Below are 17,648 nucleotides of genomic sequence, written 5' to 3'. Positions count from 1 at the left end.
TATAGGGCGGCACGGTGGTGTAGTGGTCAGCACTGTTGCCTCACAACCAGAAGGTTCTGAGTTTGAAGCCAGTGGCCGACGAGGGCCTTTCTGTGTGAAGTTTGCATGTTCTCCCCGTGTCTGTGTGGGTTTCCTCCGGGTGCTCCGGTTTCCCCCACAGTCCAAAGACATGGTGGTTAGGTTAATCGGTGGCTCTAAATTGACCATAGGTGTGAATGTGAGTGTGAATGGTTGTTTGTCTCTGTGTCAGCTCTGCAATGATCTGGCGACTTGTCCAGGGTGTACCCCGCCTCTCACCCATAGTCAGCTGGGATAGGCTCCAGCTTGCCTGTGACCCTGCACAGGATAAGCGGTTATGGATAATGGATGGATGGAATTCAGTTCATGATAATAATTTGCTGGGTCCACCAGTCGACACACAGCCCTGCTTCTTATATGTACATACCGTACTACTACTACTGTACAGCCATTATCTATCCCACTTATCCGTCAGGGTCTCAGGGTCACTGGAGCTAATCCCAGCTGACTTCAGGCGAGAGGCGGGGTACATCCCGGACAGGTCACCAATCTATCATAAGGATAAAACGGAGACAAACAGCCATCACACTCACAGGCAATTTCGAGTAGCCAGTTGACCTAATCCACATGTCTTTGGACTGTGGGAGGAAATTGGAGCATGTGGAGAGAACCCCACACAGGCACAGAGAGAATATGCAAACACCACACAGAAAAACCCCAGTCGGGAATGAGCCCAGAACCTTCTTTCTGTGAGGTAACAGTGCTATCCACTGTACCACCATGCAGCCTCCTTCTTCTCCTCCTCCTCCTACTACCAGTAGTAATCATCTCTCATCTCATTATCTCTAGGCGCTTTATCCTGTTCTACAGGGTCGCAGGCAAGCTGGAGCCTATCCCAGCTGACTACGGGCAAAAGCGGGGTACACCCTGGACAAGTCGCCAGGTCATCACAGGGCTGACACATAGACACAGACAACCATTCACACTCACATTCACACCTATGGTCAATTTAGAGTCACCAGTTAACCTAACCTGCATGTCTTTGGACTGTGGGGGAAACCAGAGCACCCGGAGGAAACCCACGCGGACACGGGGAGAACATGCAAACTCCACACAGCTCCGTCAGCCACGGGGCTCGAACCCGGACCTTCTTGCTGTGAGGCGACAGCACTAACCACTACACCACCGTATAATGAGAAGAAGTAGAAGAAGAAGAATGCAACTATAATTGCATGTGACAGTAAATCTGTCAGCTTAAAATACTCATGAAGATATCATTTAAAACCATTAAAGGTCCCATGGCATGAAATTTTCACTTTCTGAGGTTTTTTAACATTAAAATTAGTTCCTCTGACCTTCTTAAGTCACCCCAGTGGCTAGAAATTTCATAATGTGTAAACCAAACTATGCCCAATATTTGAGAATGGCGCGTCAAAACGGCGCGTTGAGAAGCTCTTCCCTTGCCTACGTCAGCAAGGGAGATGATCCCCACGCCCCCCTCTGGATTCCTACCCACTGTATGCATTGTCCGCCCAGTTGTAGTGAGGAGACCATAGAGGACACAACAACATGGCATCACCTAAGCGAGCGAAACATGGAAATTGTGCTGTACATAGATGTGACAACACAGAAAGGAGTCTGTTTTTACTGCCGACGGGAGAGCCCCTGAAGACGCAGTGGCTTAATTTTATTTACTTCAATAATACGCCGTCGAGTCTACCTAAGACGGTGTATGTTTGTCGGAAGCATTTTACTGATGAATGTTTCCACAACTTGGGACAGTACCGGGCAGGTTTTGCACATCAACTGTTACTGAAGCCTGGGTCTGTGCCAAGCATCCCTGCCGCATCAGCCTCAAACACTGAACAAGTAAGTGTATAACTGGTCGTTTTGCCGTGTTTTAAAATCGGTTCCACGTTAGCCTAGCAATGGCTACATTAGCTGTGCAGCTAACTGCTTCCTGCAGTTAGCCAGGTAATCTGTGCTACAAAACTAAAGAGCATGCAGCATCGCTCTGTTAAACTGAGTTTAGTCTGGAAATTGACTGTAACTTATGAGCTTATGTTTTGCCGTGTTTAAAAATCGGTGCCACCTTAGCCTTGCAATGGCTACATTAGCTGTGCAGCTAACTGCTTCCTGCAGTTAGCCAGGTACTCTGCACTACAAAACCAAAAAGCATGCAGCATGCTCTGTTATAATAGCCAATCAAAACAGTTTTTACAAAGACACCCACATTCTTTTTTTTAAGTCACTCGTTCATTTTATTTGTTTGTTTGTTCAGTAAAAACCCAAACATTTGTTGAATTTATTTTATTTCCTCGCGTCGCACCTTAATGACGTCAGCGCGCGGTATTTTTCCCTTCGCGGTTTGTTCCTTCTCTCTCGCCATAGTAAGACACCCACATCCGCTTGTTCTGACCCACTGGAGGTAGCGTCACAGTGCTGTTAGCCAATCAGAGGTAACACGTTTACATGTCATGAATATTAATGATAAGACCCGCCCCCACCCTCTACCCTTCCCCGCCTCCTGCTTCTCATTAGCAAAACGACGCACTGGGAAAAGCGCTGGAATGGGACTTTCTCCCAGGAGGCTATATCTACGTGCCGAGGGTTCATTTTGAGAAAGGCTGCGGATATAACATCCGGAAACCTCCACGAGCCCATTTAAACCATCAACAAACCACCATGCCATGGGACCTTTAAAACAATCCATATACAACACATTCTTTAATAACCTAAACAGCAAAATTATATACAGTTTCAGTTCTGTCTGCATTTTCCTTCTACCATCCCAAATACCCTGATAATAATATATTGCTCATCAACGTGATCATGTGTAGTGAATCCCTGATGTGGGTGGAATACTGAAGCGTGGCAGGCAGGAAATGATGTTAACACAGACGTTTATTTTCGCTTTTGTGCTTGCTTTTCAGCTTTACCAATCTTGTTCGTTTGCACACACACGCGTGTGCTTGGGTTGGGAGAGATCCTCTCTCGTTGCTCTGTCCCTCCTTTCTACCTTCCATCCTCACTACAAAACACACACAGACAACATTAATCAACAACAGGTGTACTGACTTTGCCACTCACCTTCCCTGGCTGCACCCTCCATTCGCAAACCAATGCTTGGCCATGTCCCCATTGCCACATCATGGCAGATAGATATCTGAGTTTCAATTTGCAATGTCATATTCTTCAGAATTTATTTCACCATCACCAAACCTGTTACAGTACATGGCAACAATGAATAGGTTTGTTCAGAGTTAGCTCACTAGCCTAGCACATAAAACACACAATGACATCTTGTAAATAATTCTCCAAAAGTATTTATTATGGAAGTATAGAAAATGTGAACATGAATTCAGCCATTGAAGAGAATGTAACAATTTAAAAATCCCACTTTTTAGAATGGATTTTTTTTTACTTTAATGGCCTCTGTGTCACCATAATCACCTGACTGAATCACTTGACTGAATCAAAATGCTTAACTGTAAACCATTCTGAAGTAAATGAACTGTTGAGAAGAGAAAACAGCCAAGTTCACACAGGCAAGATCCAGTTGGATGAATATGGGACCTTTTATGCACAATTGAAGCTTTAAATAAAACATATACAACTGTGCAGTTTGGATGAGTCTGTGCTGACTGTAGCCTCAGATTCTTGTTCTTGGATAACGGAGTGGCTACTGTTTTGGCCCATCCACCTCAATGTTTGATGCGTTATGTGTTCTGAGATGCTTTTCTGCTCACCACGGTTGTAAAGAGTGATTATTTGAGTTACTAGAAGAAGAGCCTTTATTTGTCACACATACACTCAAGCACAGACTTAAGCACACAGTGAACCTTAATCCCTACATTTAACCCATCTGAAGCAGTGAACACACACACATACCCAGAGCAGTGGGCAGCTATGCTACCGTACAGCGCCCAGGGAGCAGTTGAGGGTTAGGCGCCTTGTTCAAGGGCACTTCAGCCCATGGCTGCCCCATGTTAACCGAACCACGTGTCTTTGAATTGTTGGGGAAACCAGAGCACCCAGAGGAAACCCACGCAGACACGGGGAGAACATACAAATTCAACACAGAAAGGCCCGCATCAGCCACTGGGCTCGAACCCAGAACCTTCTTGTTGTGAGGCAACAGTGCTAACCACTACACTACTGTGCCGCCACAATTGACTTCCTACTAGTTTGGCCAGTCTCAATTCCAGACAATTCAAACCAGTTCAGTTCACTTTATTATCCCAAAGGGAAACTTGTCTTGCAGTCAGGTACACGGAATAACAAAAAAGACACACAACAGTCACAAGAAAGAAAAATGACAATAACAGTGGACAATATACAGTACAAAAAGTAATATACTGTATTTACATACACTACCGTTCAAAAGTTTGGGGTCACCCAGACGATTTTGTGTTTTCCATGAAAAGTCACACTTTTATTTACCACCATAAGTTGTAAAATGAATAGAAAATATAGTCAAGACATTTTTCTGGGCATTTTGAGCATTTAATCGACCCCACAAATGTGATGCTCCAGAAACTCAATCTGCTCAAAGGAAGGTCAGTTTTATAGCTTCTCTAAAGAGCTCAACTGTTTTCAGCTGTGCTAACATGATTGTACAAGGGTTTTCTAATCATCCATTAGCCTTCTGAGGCAATGAGCAAACACATTGTACCATTAGAACACTGGAGTGAGAGTTGCTGGAAATGGGCCTCTATACACCTATGTAGATGTTGCACCAAAAACCAGACATTTGCAGCTAGAATAGTCATTTCCCACATTAGCAATGTATAGAGTGGATTTCTGATTAGTTTAAAGTGATCTTCATTGAAAAGAACAGTATTTTTCTTTCAAAAATAAGGAAATTTCAAAGTGACCCCAAACTTCTGAACGGTAGTGTATACTGTAAATCAACATTGTGCAAATTAAGCAGGCATATTGCACCAGGAACAAAGGAATTTTTAATCTTGTTGCATTTATAAAATGGCACTCTTAGTCTCCGGCCTGAAAGAAGAACTTCAAAGTTACAGTAAAGGGGGTGATTTTTACAGTCTAATATCGACCTCGCCTTTTGGAGGACCTGTTTCTCATAAATAGCCATCAAAGATGACTATGGAGTGCCTATCAACTTACCAGCCATCTTTACAATATGGCTCAGATGATTTTTGTCCTTAGCACTGATGCTTCCATACCAGGCAATAAAAGAAAAAATAAGAACAGATTGTATAAAAGATTTGTAAAACCAATTCTGCCTGCAAAACTTTTGTGTGAAATTGCATGTGAAAATACCAGGAAATCATCCTGTTTCTGATTCATCCAGCTTCTCTGATACCGACAACCATGCTACGTTGGAATGTTTATTCTCACAGCTTGCACAACAAACAGAAATGAATCTTCTATTAATTAAATGTTACTTTTTTTTCCCCTTTTACCACGGTGTCTAATCTCCATGAATTTCACAATGCTACCAGATGTTGTTGTCTTGTATTATTTTGCTGCCTTAACCTGCCTCTGACCTTGATACGGCTGAAGAGAAAACATTTTATTCTCCTATAAATGGTAACTTTGACCTAAGGTGTGGAACTTCCCTTATCTACAAGAGAAAGCATTGTAGAACGCTATAAGGATACAGAGAATACTATAGCTTGCTTTGTGTCCTTCCACTAACGGAGACTCCAAGCCATTTGTATGCGACTGAGTGAACGTTTGGGAGTGAAACATTTTTGGACCCGTTTTGGGCTCCAGACAGAGGAAATAACAGGCTGGATATTTAAAGGCAGCCTGTTTTTCTCTGCCACTCTCAGAAAAACAAACCTAAACACAAGTGGTGTGTGTGCGTGTGTGTTTGTCAGAGGACGGTGATTTACAGTTGATGCACATCTGGTTGTATAAGCCAGTTTTGTACTGCTATGTAATTAGAGATGCCTGATGTTAAGAGAAATCCAGTGCCCTGATTTTAAGAGAGGCAAATGCATCGCAGTACCATATGATTCTGATTCTGATGTACATGTACAATATTAACAGCTTGCTGTCACTCGTCACATTTTGCAACAATGCAGTGGAATACTTTTTTTTTAACATAGTTTTATTCCCTCACTTTTTCCTTTCTCTCATCTCCTCTACAATCCATCCGTTTCTTGATCATTTCTCTCTCTCTTGCCCATACCGTAGGTACCTGTCAACCCTCCCGTTTTTCCCGGGAAATCCCTTATTTTGACTTATTTCCCGCTGTCTTCCCGTTTTTTTATTTTCCCAAAAATATCCCGTATTTTGACATTATATAAAAGTCCCATATTTTCACAATATAAAAAAGTCGGTAGGTCCAGAATTCATGACGCGCCTCTGACAGGAGTTTACAGCAGGAAGTCGGGCCATGAATTCATGTCCCCGTCAGGCATCAGTAATTACAGAACTACGTCCGGAGGCGAGGCTGAACAAGTGATTAGGTCCAGTGTTGCCAGATTGGGCGGTTTCAAGTGCATTTTGGCGGGTTTTGAACATATTTTGGGCTGGAAAACGTCAGCAGTATCTGGCAACACTGATTAGGTCTGAGGTGAAGATGGCGATGCTAATCTCATCTCATCTCATTATCTCTAGCTGCTTTATCCTTCTACAGGGTCGCAGGCAAGCTGGAGCCTATCCCAGCTGACTACGGGCGAAAGGCGGGGTACACCCTGGACAAGTCGCCAGGTCATCACAGGGCTGACACATAGACACAGACAACCATTCACACTCACATTCACACCTACGGTCAATTTAGAGTCACCAGTTAACCTAACCTGCATGTCTTTGGACTGTGGGGGAAACCGGAGCACCCGGAGGAAACCCACGTGGACACGGGGAGAACATGCAAACTCCACACAGAAAGGCCCTCGCCAGCCCCGGGGCTCGAACCCAGCACCTTCTTGCTGTGAGGCGACAGCGCTAACCACTACACCACCGTGCCGCCCGGCGATGCTAATAGCTAAGAAAAACATTAGCCTCTCTTTCTTTGATGATTTCAACAAGTGCGTGGCTGGAATGTTCCCAGACTCTTCCATCACAAAGAAATTTTCCATGGGGAAAACGAAAGCCTCCCAAATAATCAAAGGTAAACTACACATGTTTACATTATGTCCTGGCTAAGACCTCATAAATAGCCTAGTGTAAACTAATTGGTGTATTAACTGTTTTATCCACTCATTGTCTATTTTATTTTCTATCTGAAACTTACCCATTTTAAATCACTCTTGGTTTAATATTTTATATTACTCTTTATTACTCTTTATTACTCTTTCTATCTATCTATCTATCTATCTATCTATCTATCTATCTATCTATCTATCTATCTATCTATCTATCTATCTATCTATCTATTGTTCCGAGGCCATGACTATGGTAAAACCATAATAAATTGCAATGGAATTTAATTTATTGACTGGTTATATAATGACCTTTCTTATTTTAACATAAGATACGTATTTTAGCCCTTAATTTGGGAAATAACTGGTACCACTGAAAGCAAATAAAAATAAATGTATAGTTTATTCACAAATGCACTCTATAAACCATAAGCATATCGAGTTTGGGTCTTGGCTATCACCAACATGCACCAGAGTACAGGAAATCACAAATACTAGATAGAAAATTGCCCCCCATTCAACTACACACCCACTTTTGGTGAAGGGTATGACTTTCCGAAATTTTCCCTTATTTTGAGTTAAAAATCTGGGAAATATCCCTTTTTTTCAAACCTCAAAGTTGACAGGTATGCTCTTGCCTCCTGTGTCATGATCTTACCTTCTTCTTTGTTTCTTTACTACTTTTCTCTGCACCCGCATGTAGCTCCACCCTCCTGTTTACATTCCCAACACCATATTTGGATGACTCAAGGTCGTGTGTGTGTACGTGGGCATGTGCGTTTGTGTGTGTGTGTGGATTGTGGATGGAACTTGTGCTGTGGACTGCTGGCTACTCTGAGAGGAATAATGTTTCCTTAGCTGGGATCCTCCTGTACATCAAGAAAGGCACCACGCAGGGTTACCTGGAAAGAGAGAGAGAGAGAGAGAGAGAGAGAGATTCATATCGTAGCAGAATGGGTCAACGGAGAAACAAATAGGAGGCAGAGAACAAGAAAAAAAGGAAAGTGGAGGAAAGAAAAGACGACACAGGGGAGCTGTTATCACCTCATAGTAAAGAATGCAAGCTGCCCGCCCCCGTCAAGCTGGACAGAGAGAGTGAGGAAGTAAAGAAAAGCAAGAAGGAGAGAGAAAGAGTCCGGGAGAATGGACATGAACCAGCAGGAACTCATGGTTAGAACTTCTCTTCGTTTTTTCTCTGTGGCAAAAAAAAAAAATGCCTACAGCTGATACCTGATTTTCTTTCTCAGCTTTTGTTCTTTACAGCTCTTATCTGCTGATTTCAAGTGCAGCCTGCAAAGATGTTCAACAAGCAACGTTTGTACATTTGTGTATTGATGTGTGCATCACGTCTGGAATGATAGCTCTGCATTATAGCATGTTCTACGAGCTCTGTGGGATTTGATATTGCAAGGAATTGTCTGTGTGAATGTCGAATGCATGTGACTTGTTCAGAATTTTAATGCTGATTTGTAGTGTTTGAAAGGGACATCAATCAAGAAGGAAAGGTTTACAGTGCTTGCATAATAATGCGATAAGAGTGATGCTTTGTGCTTTGGGTAATCTAGTGTGTGATAATTGATGAAGAAATGAAGTCAAATAGTGATTTGAAAAGGATGAAAGATTTCTGCAGAGAACTAATTCAACCTATGTATATTGCAATATATTGTTATTGTTGTTGATGATAATAATAATAATAATAATAATAATAATAATAATAATTTGTTTGTTTGTTCATTATTTTAGGTGTAAGACTTCATAAAAAGTCTTATGTTAGAGACATGTGAGTGTTAGTGTGGTCACTTGGCTACTTTTCTATGACAAAAGCCTTTTGGTATGACCATAAGTCCTGTCAAAGATGACCTCATGAAAAGTAGATTGTTGAGGTGTGTGTGTGTGTGTGTGTGTGTGTGTGTGTGTGTATCACCAGCCAGCTGTGGGTTATCAAGCATCCCTGGTATTTGACTTTCCATCTGTTGAGACTGTTTTTGATGATTTGCTAGTTTAATGAGGTGTGTGTGTGTGTGTGTGTGTTTAACTGCACTAATATCTTTGACAATAACTAATGTATTTACTTCCAAAAACATCTCTGTCCATCTGCTTTGTGGAGCATATCACCAGGGTTGTGTGAATGTTTCATGTTGCAGCATCACAAATTCACTTTGAGGAACACGCAGACAGACAGACACACACCAGCCAACATGGCTCATACTAATTGAGTTATGAGGTGTTGGAGTGAAATCCTAACATTTTCCAAAGATTAGAGGACAAAATCAGAGGAACACGGTTCAGAGAACATCCATCCATCCATTATCTGTAGCCGCTTATCCTGTGCAGGGTCACGGGCAAGCTGGAGCCTATCCCAGCTGACTATGGGCGAAAGGCAGGGTACACCCTGGACAAGTCGCCAGATCATCACAGGGCTGAAACATAGAGACAAACAACCATTCACGCTCACATTCACACCTACAGTCAATTTAGAGCCACCAATTAGCCTAACCTGCATGTCTTTGGGGGAAACTGGAGCACCCAAAGGAAACCCACGCAGACATGCGGAGAACACGCAAACTCCACACAGAAAGGCCCCCGTCAACAACTGGGCTTGAACCCAGAACCTTCTTGCTGTGAGGCGACAGCGCTAACCACAACACCACCATGCCATCCAGTTCATAGAACACCCTTGTCTAATTTGATGATCACAGAACTTCATTATGTGGAGGGACATGTTTACATGGCAACACTGTGATTTTTAAGCTTGAGATTGTATCAGGATTAAACTGAAAGGCAAATCCTACAGTACCAGTGAAAAGTTTGAACGCACCTTTAATTTAATGTTTTTTCTTTATTTTTATCAATTAAAAGACACTTCACGTCTTAAAGTAATGATGGATGTCGTTTCTCTTTACTTACTTGAGCGGTTCTTGACATAACACGGATTACTACAGTTGTGGAATAGGGTTATTTACTGTATTTTTATTATTTACTATTTACTGTTTGATCTCAGACGCATTAAGAAGGCAAGAAACTGCACTAATTAACTTTTGACGAGGCATAGCTGTTAATTGAAAAGCATTCCAGGTGACTACCTCATGAAGCTGGTTAAGATAATGCCAATAGCGTGCAAAGCGTCATCAAGGTAAACGCTGGCTGATTTGAAGAATCTAAAATATGAAACATAATTTGTTTCTTAACAGTTTTTTTTTGTTTGTTTATGACATAATTCCGTAAGACATAGTCAAAATATAGAAAAACCTGTGAAGGAGTAGGTGTCCAAACTATTGGCTGGTAATGGATATTAGAAACCCAAAGACTTGGGGTCAACTATCTTGATTCCTAGTAGCAGAATACATGCCCTGGAATGTGCGGTGTATCCCGACATATGGAAGAGATTGATTTGCTGCTGAGTTTGGAATGCTGTGTGAGAGAGCAGTGTGTAGGTAGTCTCTCGCTGGGTTAGGAGTGGACATGTTGGGGGTTGCTTTTTAACCCTAGACATGTGTGATAGAAAAAAGTGATGTGAGCTTGTGATAAAGAATGAAATGAGGTGAATGCATGTTTGGGTTTGTACAAGCTGCTGGTGGTTTCATGTGAGGCATGGTGCTCCCTGACTGCTGTGTGTGTGTGTAAGATGACATATTAATAACCCTTTGTCAGTGTGTTGACATTGTGTGTCTAGACTGTTAGATCTGACACACAGCATCATTAACGAGGAAGTGTACAGTATGTCAGCAGAGGATTCTGCTCTGACTTGGTTTTCAACACACCTGGACAGCGTACTGTACCTTTAGAAAATGTGTCAAGAAAATGTGTGTTTTTATAGTGGACAGCTTTAAAAGTTACTATTATAAATGTAAATATAACTCACAGAATTTAAACTTCAGGAGAATGAAAAGCAGTTGCTAATCGAGTTACAATCAAACACAACTAGGCCCATTATTAAAGAAGCCTAATTAAACAATTAGGCAATTTCTTTACATTTTATACCACAGAATTTAATTGTAAAATATCAAGGATGTATTCATATTAATTATTAGCAATATGAACTAATATGGCGGCACGGTGGTGTAGTGGTTAGCGCTTGTCGCCTCACAGCAAGAAGGTCCGGGTTCGAGCCCAGCGGCTGGTGAGGGCCTTTCTGTGCGGAGTTTGCATGTTCTCCCCGTGTCCGCGTGGGTTTCCTCCGGGTGCTCCGGTTTCCCCCACAGTCCAAAGACATGCAGGTTAGGTTAACTGGTGACTCTAAATTGACCGTAGGTGTGAATGTGAGTGTGAATGGTTGTCTGTGTCTATGTGTCAGCCCTGTGATGACCTGGCGACTTGTCCAGGGTGTACCCTGCCTTTCGCCCGTAGTCAGCTGGGATAGGCTCCAGCTTGCCTGCGACCCTGTAGAACAGGATAAAGCGGCTAGAGATAATGAGATGAGATACACTCACTGGCCACTTTATTAGGTACACCCATACACCACTCGTTTTATGCAGTTCTCTAATCAGCCAATCCCTTGACGGCAGCACAATGCATAGCATCATGCAGATACAAATCAAGAGCTTCAGTTAATGTTCACTTCAAACATCAGAATGGGAAAATTGTGATCTCAAAGTGTGACTTTCACTGTGGCATGGGTTTTGGTGCCAGATGGACTAGTTTGAGTATTTCAGAAATTGCTGATCTCTTGGGGTTTTCACACACAACAGTCTCGAGAGTTTACACAGAATGGTGTGAAAAACAAACAACATTGAGTGAGAGACAGTTCTGTGGGTGGAAACAAATGCCTTGTTGATAAGAGAGGTCAGAGGAAAATGGCCAAATTGGTTCAAGCTGTCAGGAAGGAAATAGCAAATCATATAATCACTCTTTACAACCATGGTGAACAGAAAAGCATCTCAGCATGCAACTGCGCAACTGCAGAAGACCACATTGGGTTCCACTCCTGCCAGCCAAGAACAAGTTCCTATTAAAGGAGAGAGAGAGAGAGAGTGTATATATATATATATATATATATATATATATATATATATATATATATATATATATATATATATATATATATATATATATCAGACACACAAACCCTTGCATATGTTTGGGGAATAATTTCCTGGTGGCAGGTACTATATGTGTGCTGAAAAGAGATTGAGATGTGATCTGGGCTCTTTTTTTTTATATTTACAAAGAACAAGTATGTGACTTTTACATAATCTCTATATTACTTTAAAAAACAGAGCTATGATTTAAAAAAATAGTGTTATTCTATTGTTGTTTATTTAATGTTTCAAAGTTGCCTCGTTTGCAGGTGCTATCAGGGTTGTTTCACAATCAGGGTAAACTTTTCAGGTCCACAATAGTCCAGAAATCAAACTTCAGATTTTTGTGTTTCTCTGCTGCCAAAAATTAACTTTTGAGATGGAAATGAACTGCACAGAATTTCAGAGCTACAGATAATATACTGGGCGTGTTACTTGTAGTGAAAATACAGAGTACAGTGTATTTCTAAAATTGACTCACTTTCTTATAGTCCATAAGAGTAAGGTATACAAAGTGAAAAACTGTTGAAATGGATGTGATTTTAACCCTTTGATGCAAAACATATGCACACCCCTTCTAATGCACAACATGGGTCAAAAATGCCCCGCATTCATTTTCCAGGTCATTTCATGCTGACTGAGTTTTTCTTTGCTCTATCTTTTGAAATCAATTTATTTTATGATTGAATATTCCAAGTATTCTTTAAATATCTTGTTTTTAATTACCACAAATCATTAATTTATTTTTTTCTTTCCTACTTTATGAACAAAAATACTTTTTATATTACTACACATGGGTCATCCAAGTGTGATTTAAAATTAAATGTCTTAATACTATAATAATAATTTGTTTCAAGTAATTACTTTAGCAGTGAATGGGGCCAGTTATTTATTTATTAACTATGTAGTTAGCTAAGCCAACTACAATAAAATTAGCTAACTAAAGTAGAATATGTCAACAGCTCGGTAGCTACTTGTAACTTTCTGACAAGTAATCTGCTCACTCTCAAGGTAACCTAAACATAATCAATTTTTTTCTAAGGTAATGTTAGAACAATTGAAAAACATTACTTCCATGTATTAGATGGGCAAAGGGCACTGTGCTGAGCTGTGAAATGTCTGACACGAGCACAATTCACAGTTCCCACCAAACGCTGTAGTAAATGCATGCGGGTCGGTTCTGACCCATGTGTGTAAACTTGATGTAGAATTACAAAAGCTGTGCTTGTTCATAACTTAAGAAAGGAAAAATAAAAATGATGATTTGTGCTAAACAAAAACAAGATATTTACTGCATATTTGGAAAAGTAAATGACAAAATGAATTTATTTCAAAAGTATATCATAGAAACACTCAGCCATACATGAAATAACCTGGAAAATGAATGCAGGTCGTTTTTGACCCATGTTGTGCATTAGAAGGGTAGTGATACAAAAAGGGTTTTTATTCAAAAAGTAAGAAAGGAAAAAGTAAACTAAGGATGTAGGATGATCAAAAACAAGTTAATTGAGGAATACCTTGAATACTGAATGATGGAATTAATTTATTGCAAAGATATAGAAGATAAAAACTCAGCCGGGTCACTTTTGACCCATTTTTTGCATCAAAGTGTTAAGTACAAATTTTCAAGTACTGTGCAGTAATGTTTGTATATGGTGGTAACCGTAATACCATCTGAAGTGGTGACGATCCTTGTGGTTTTCTGGAGAGGACACTTTGATGGACGCACATTTCAACAACATGTGAAGCTCCACTGCAAATGTGTCTTGCATCTGTTTCAAGTCTTTTTTTTTTTTTACTGTGCAACAAACAGAGTATTCTGCTTCAAAAGAGACATATTTTCTTAAAAAATCATTTACAACCTCATCATATGGGGACTGTTTTCTGGAGAGGACATTTTTGACGGCCAGAGGATACTGTCAGAGGCACTTCGTTTACAAAAAACTGTAACTTCCACTTAAATATCTTTATATTGTGAATGAAAGTACAGTATACATCCCATAAGTAAAACCTACTTAGTGCTAAAACATGCAATTCTGAATTTCATCTTATCTCATTATCTCTAGCCGCTTTATCCTGTTCTACAGGGTCGCAGGCAAGCTGGAGCCTATCCCAGCTGACTACGGGCGAAAGGCGGGGAACACCCTGGACAAGTCGCCAGGTCATCACAGGGCTGACACATAGACACAGGCAACCATTCACACTCACATTCACACCTACGGTCAATTTAGAGTCACCAGTTAACCTAACCTGCATGTCTTTGGACTGTGGGGGAAACCGGAGTACCCGGAGGAAACCCACGCGGACACGGGGAGAACATGCAGACTCTGCACAGACCCTCGCCGGCCACGGGGCTCAAACCCGGACCTTCTTGCTGTGAGGCGACAGCGCTAACCACTACACCACCGTGCCGCCCCAATTCTGAATTTAACCAGTGAAATCGAAATGTAATAAATAAAGTAGAATTAAATGAAATGACCACAAGGTCAAAACTGAGCCCGCATTTGACTCCTACAAGCATATTTATAAGAACTTATAGTAGACATTAGTGCTGTAGGTAGGGCTGGTGTGTCCCTGTAAAATAGAGTATAAGAAACTCCAGCATATACCGTATATACTAGCCGTAGTTGCAGGAGTTACTTGGTGTTATTCAAAAAGACAACCATGATTGTGAAACAGCTTTTAGAGAGTATATTTAAAAATATATTATTCTTTATCTCTGTCTATTTCACCCCCAGCTCAGCAGACTGAATGTGCGCTGTCATCTGTGAGCAGTGATTCTGGGCTCTCCACTAACTCTCTGTGGACCGGAGCAGCAGGCACTGGACTCCAGAACCAAGTCCAGAAAGGCACTGTTAAGGGCAGCATGGCAGGAGAGCAGCCTCGTGTTCATGTCCTAACCTCTGAGATTGCTATCATGAGTGGCACAGATGAAAGAGCAACAGAGGAAAATTTTCATCATATAGACCCTGCGTTTTACATGAATGGTAAAACTACGAGTGCACAACGAGAAACCAGTATCCTAGGTGATGAGGATGAATGTACACGTTCCGCTATAGTATCAAAATCTTCAGAAACAGGCCTTAATCTTCCTGGTTTGAGTCGATGTGAGTACTCTGGCCAGTCAGAAGATCCTGGAAATGGGATGGACGTGACACGAACTCACACTTGTGCATCGTCTAGCAATGATCAGACACACATTTGGGTGAAGCAGCAACAGCTAGTCTCTCCTGGTTCTTATATGTACACCATGTCAGATAGACTGGAGCAGAAGGTGAAATCAGGGATTAAAAATGACTCTCTGGAGCCGGAGGCAGACAAGGATGATGAATTTGCTTCCCTCGCCTTGGATATTGACCAATCAATTGAGCAGCTGAACCAATTGATCCTAGACCTGGACCCAGAGTTTGAACCTGTACCCACACTGGCTAGAGGTCACATGACCAGCTCAACCTCTGTGCTCACCAATGGAGGTGGACACTTAGTTGGCCAAGCAAAATCCAGCCAATCAGGTAAGATTTCACGTTTTATCAACTAATACATATATAAACTGAAAGTTGACCTGCATTTCCTCTGCATAGCCACTCAAGCATAAAGATGTTTACTTAATGTAAAGAGGCACAACAATATTGTATTTTGTGGCACATGCAGTATTTTTCTAGTGTAGGGCAATTCCATGTAAATGTCCACCTCACCATGCAAAAATAAAGCAACATGTAATACATCAAAACCACTCCCAGAGATATCACCTAGGCCTGTATTTTACAGATGTGAATAAGTTGAACCAATTTGTAACCAACCTAATATGTCACTGTCAGTCTTTCTTTCTTATAATGTAAAACCCAAGCTAAAATCAACTTTGATCATGTACAATTCTATATTATTGCCACAAGCCACAGAAATGTATGCTAAAATCCACAAAACAGCAAAACAATAGCCATCCTAAATATTATTTAAGAACTTTGATAGTTTTAGCTGATATTTAGAGAGTTTTTCAAAGGGTTATGGTGGTTAAATTGCTGATTTTCTAAACATATGCCATGTCTATTTCAGATGCGTCACATCCATAACGGAATTTCGTCACATCCATAACGCTGACTTTTCCTTCCGAAACTCTGCATGAAGTACAAAATATTTTAAACAAAAATTTTTTAATATTCACCTTGGACCCCTCTATCAAATGGATATCTCCATTTCGACATTAGGTTTACAATTTCACAGAGTTTGATAAAAATGTACAGTCACCCAAGAAAAGTGATACTTTTTCTGTCACATCCATAACGCATCTTTTATTGGCATTTTCTGGCATGCCCTAGATGTACTATGGGAATTGTTCTTGTTCTATCACTTCTCCAGTATGGTACAGCCTTAAAATATGCAACACCTGTTTAAATACTGGGAGACAATAAAACATGCACTGGGTCATTTGTTGCCATTTTGATTTCAAGTGTCACGTCCATAACGCTGGAATTGCTCTGTAACAGTACTGGTATCAGATAGCGATATTGCTAAGTTCTGGTAAACAAATTGAAAAATGAATTAAAAAAAATTTAAACATACTTTAACACCTTGAATTAAAGAAACTACAAAAACACATTTCACCAAAAGAACACAATCTTTTAAATTTACTTTTTAGTCTTACCTAGGCTATCTTTGTAATGATCATGTTGTCACAAAAATTGTGTTGTAGAAGGAGCCAATAATGTTTTACAAATGCTCACAGAGTTTGACAACTGATGGTAAAAACATTTACTATGTCTCAAGACATCTAAAACCTTCCTACAGTGCCTTGAAAAAGTATTCATACCCCTTGAACTTTTTCACATTTTTCCACCTTACAACCATGAACTTAAAAGTTTTTTATTGAGATTTTATGTGATAGACCAACACAGAGTAGCACATAATTGTGAAGTGAAACGAAAATGATAAATGGTCTTCAAAATTTTAAACAAATAAAAATCTGAAAAATGTGGTGTGCATTAGTATTCAGCCCCCTGTACTCTGATACCTCTAAATACAATCCAGTGCAATCAATTGCCTTCAGAAGTCATCTAATTAATTAATAGAGTCCTACTGTGTGTAATTTACTCTCAGCGTAAATACGCTTGTTCTGTGAAGGCCTCAGTGGTTTGTTAGAGAACGCTGAAGAACAAACAGCATCATGAAGACCAAAGAACTCACCAGACAGGTCAGGGATAAAGTTCTGGAGAAGTTTAAAGCAGGGTTAGGTTATAAAAAAATATCCCAAGCGCTGAACATCTCAAGAAGCACTGTTCAATCCATCATTCAAAAATGGAAAAAGTATGGCACAACTGCAAACCTACCAAGACATGGCCGTCCACCTAAACTGACAGAGCGAGCAAGGAGAGCACTGGTCAGAGAAGCAGCCAAGAGGCCCATGATCACTCTGGAGGAGCTGCAGAAATCCACAGCTCAGGTGGGAGAATCTGTGCACAGGACAACTATAAGTCATACACTCCACAAATCTGGC

At 40.8% G+C, this 17,648-nt stretch overlaps 1 protein-coding gene across 1 annotated transcript in view; it reads left to right on the top strand.

Annotated features, from left to right (window-relative positions):
* The window catches only part of tns3.2 (tensin 3, tandem duplicate 2), a 135,379-nt gene that overhangs the window by 29,751 nt on the left and 87,980 nt on the right, over window positions 1–17,648 (top strand). The window contains exon 13 of the mRNA XM_060917613.1: window positions 14,896–15,669. Coding sequence (XP_060773596.1) covers window positions 14,896–15,669 — 774 coding nt within the window. The remainder of the gene's footprint in view (window positions 1–14,895; window positions 15,670–17,648) is intronic.

Source organism: Neoarius graeffei, chromosome 3 (assembly GCF_027579695.1).
Source record: "Neoarius graeffei isolate fNeoGra1 chromosome 3, fNeoGra1.pri, whole genome shotgun sequence".
NCBI classification, from domain to species: Eukaryota; Metazoa; Chordata; class Actinopteri; order Siluriformes; family Ariidae; genus Neoarius; species Neoarius graeffei.
The sequence above is the reverse complement of the archived record's forward strand: the minus strand, read 5'-3'. Positions and strand labels throughout refer to the sequence as shown.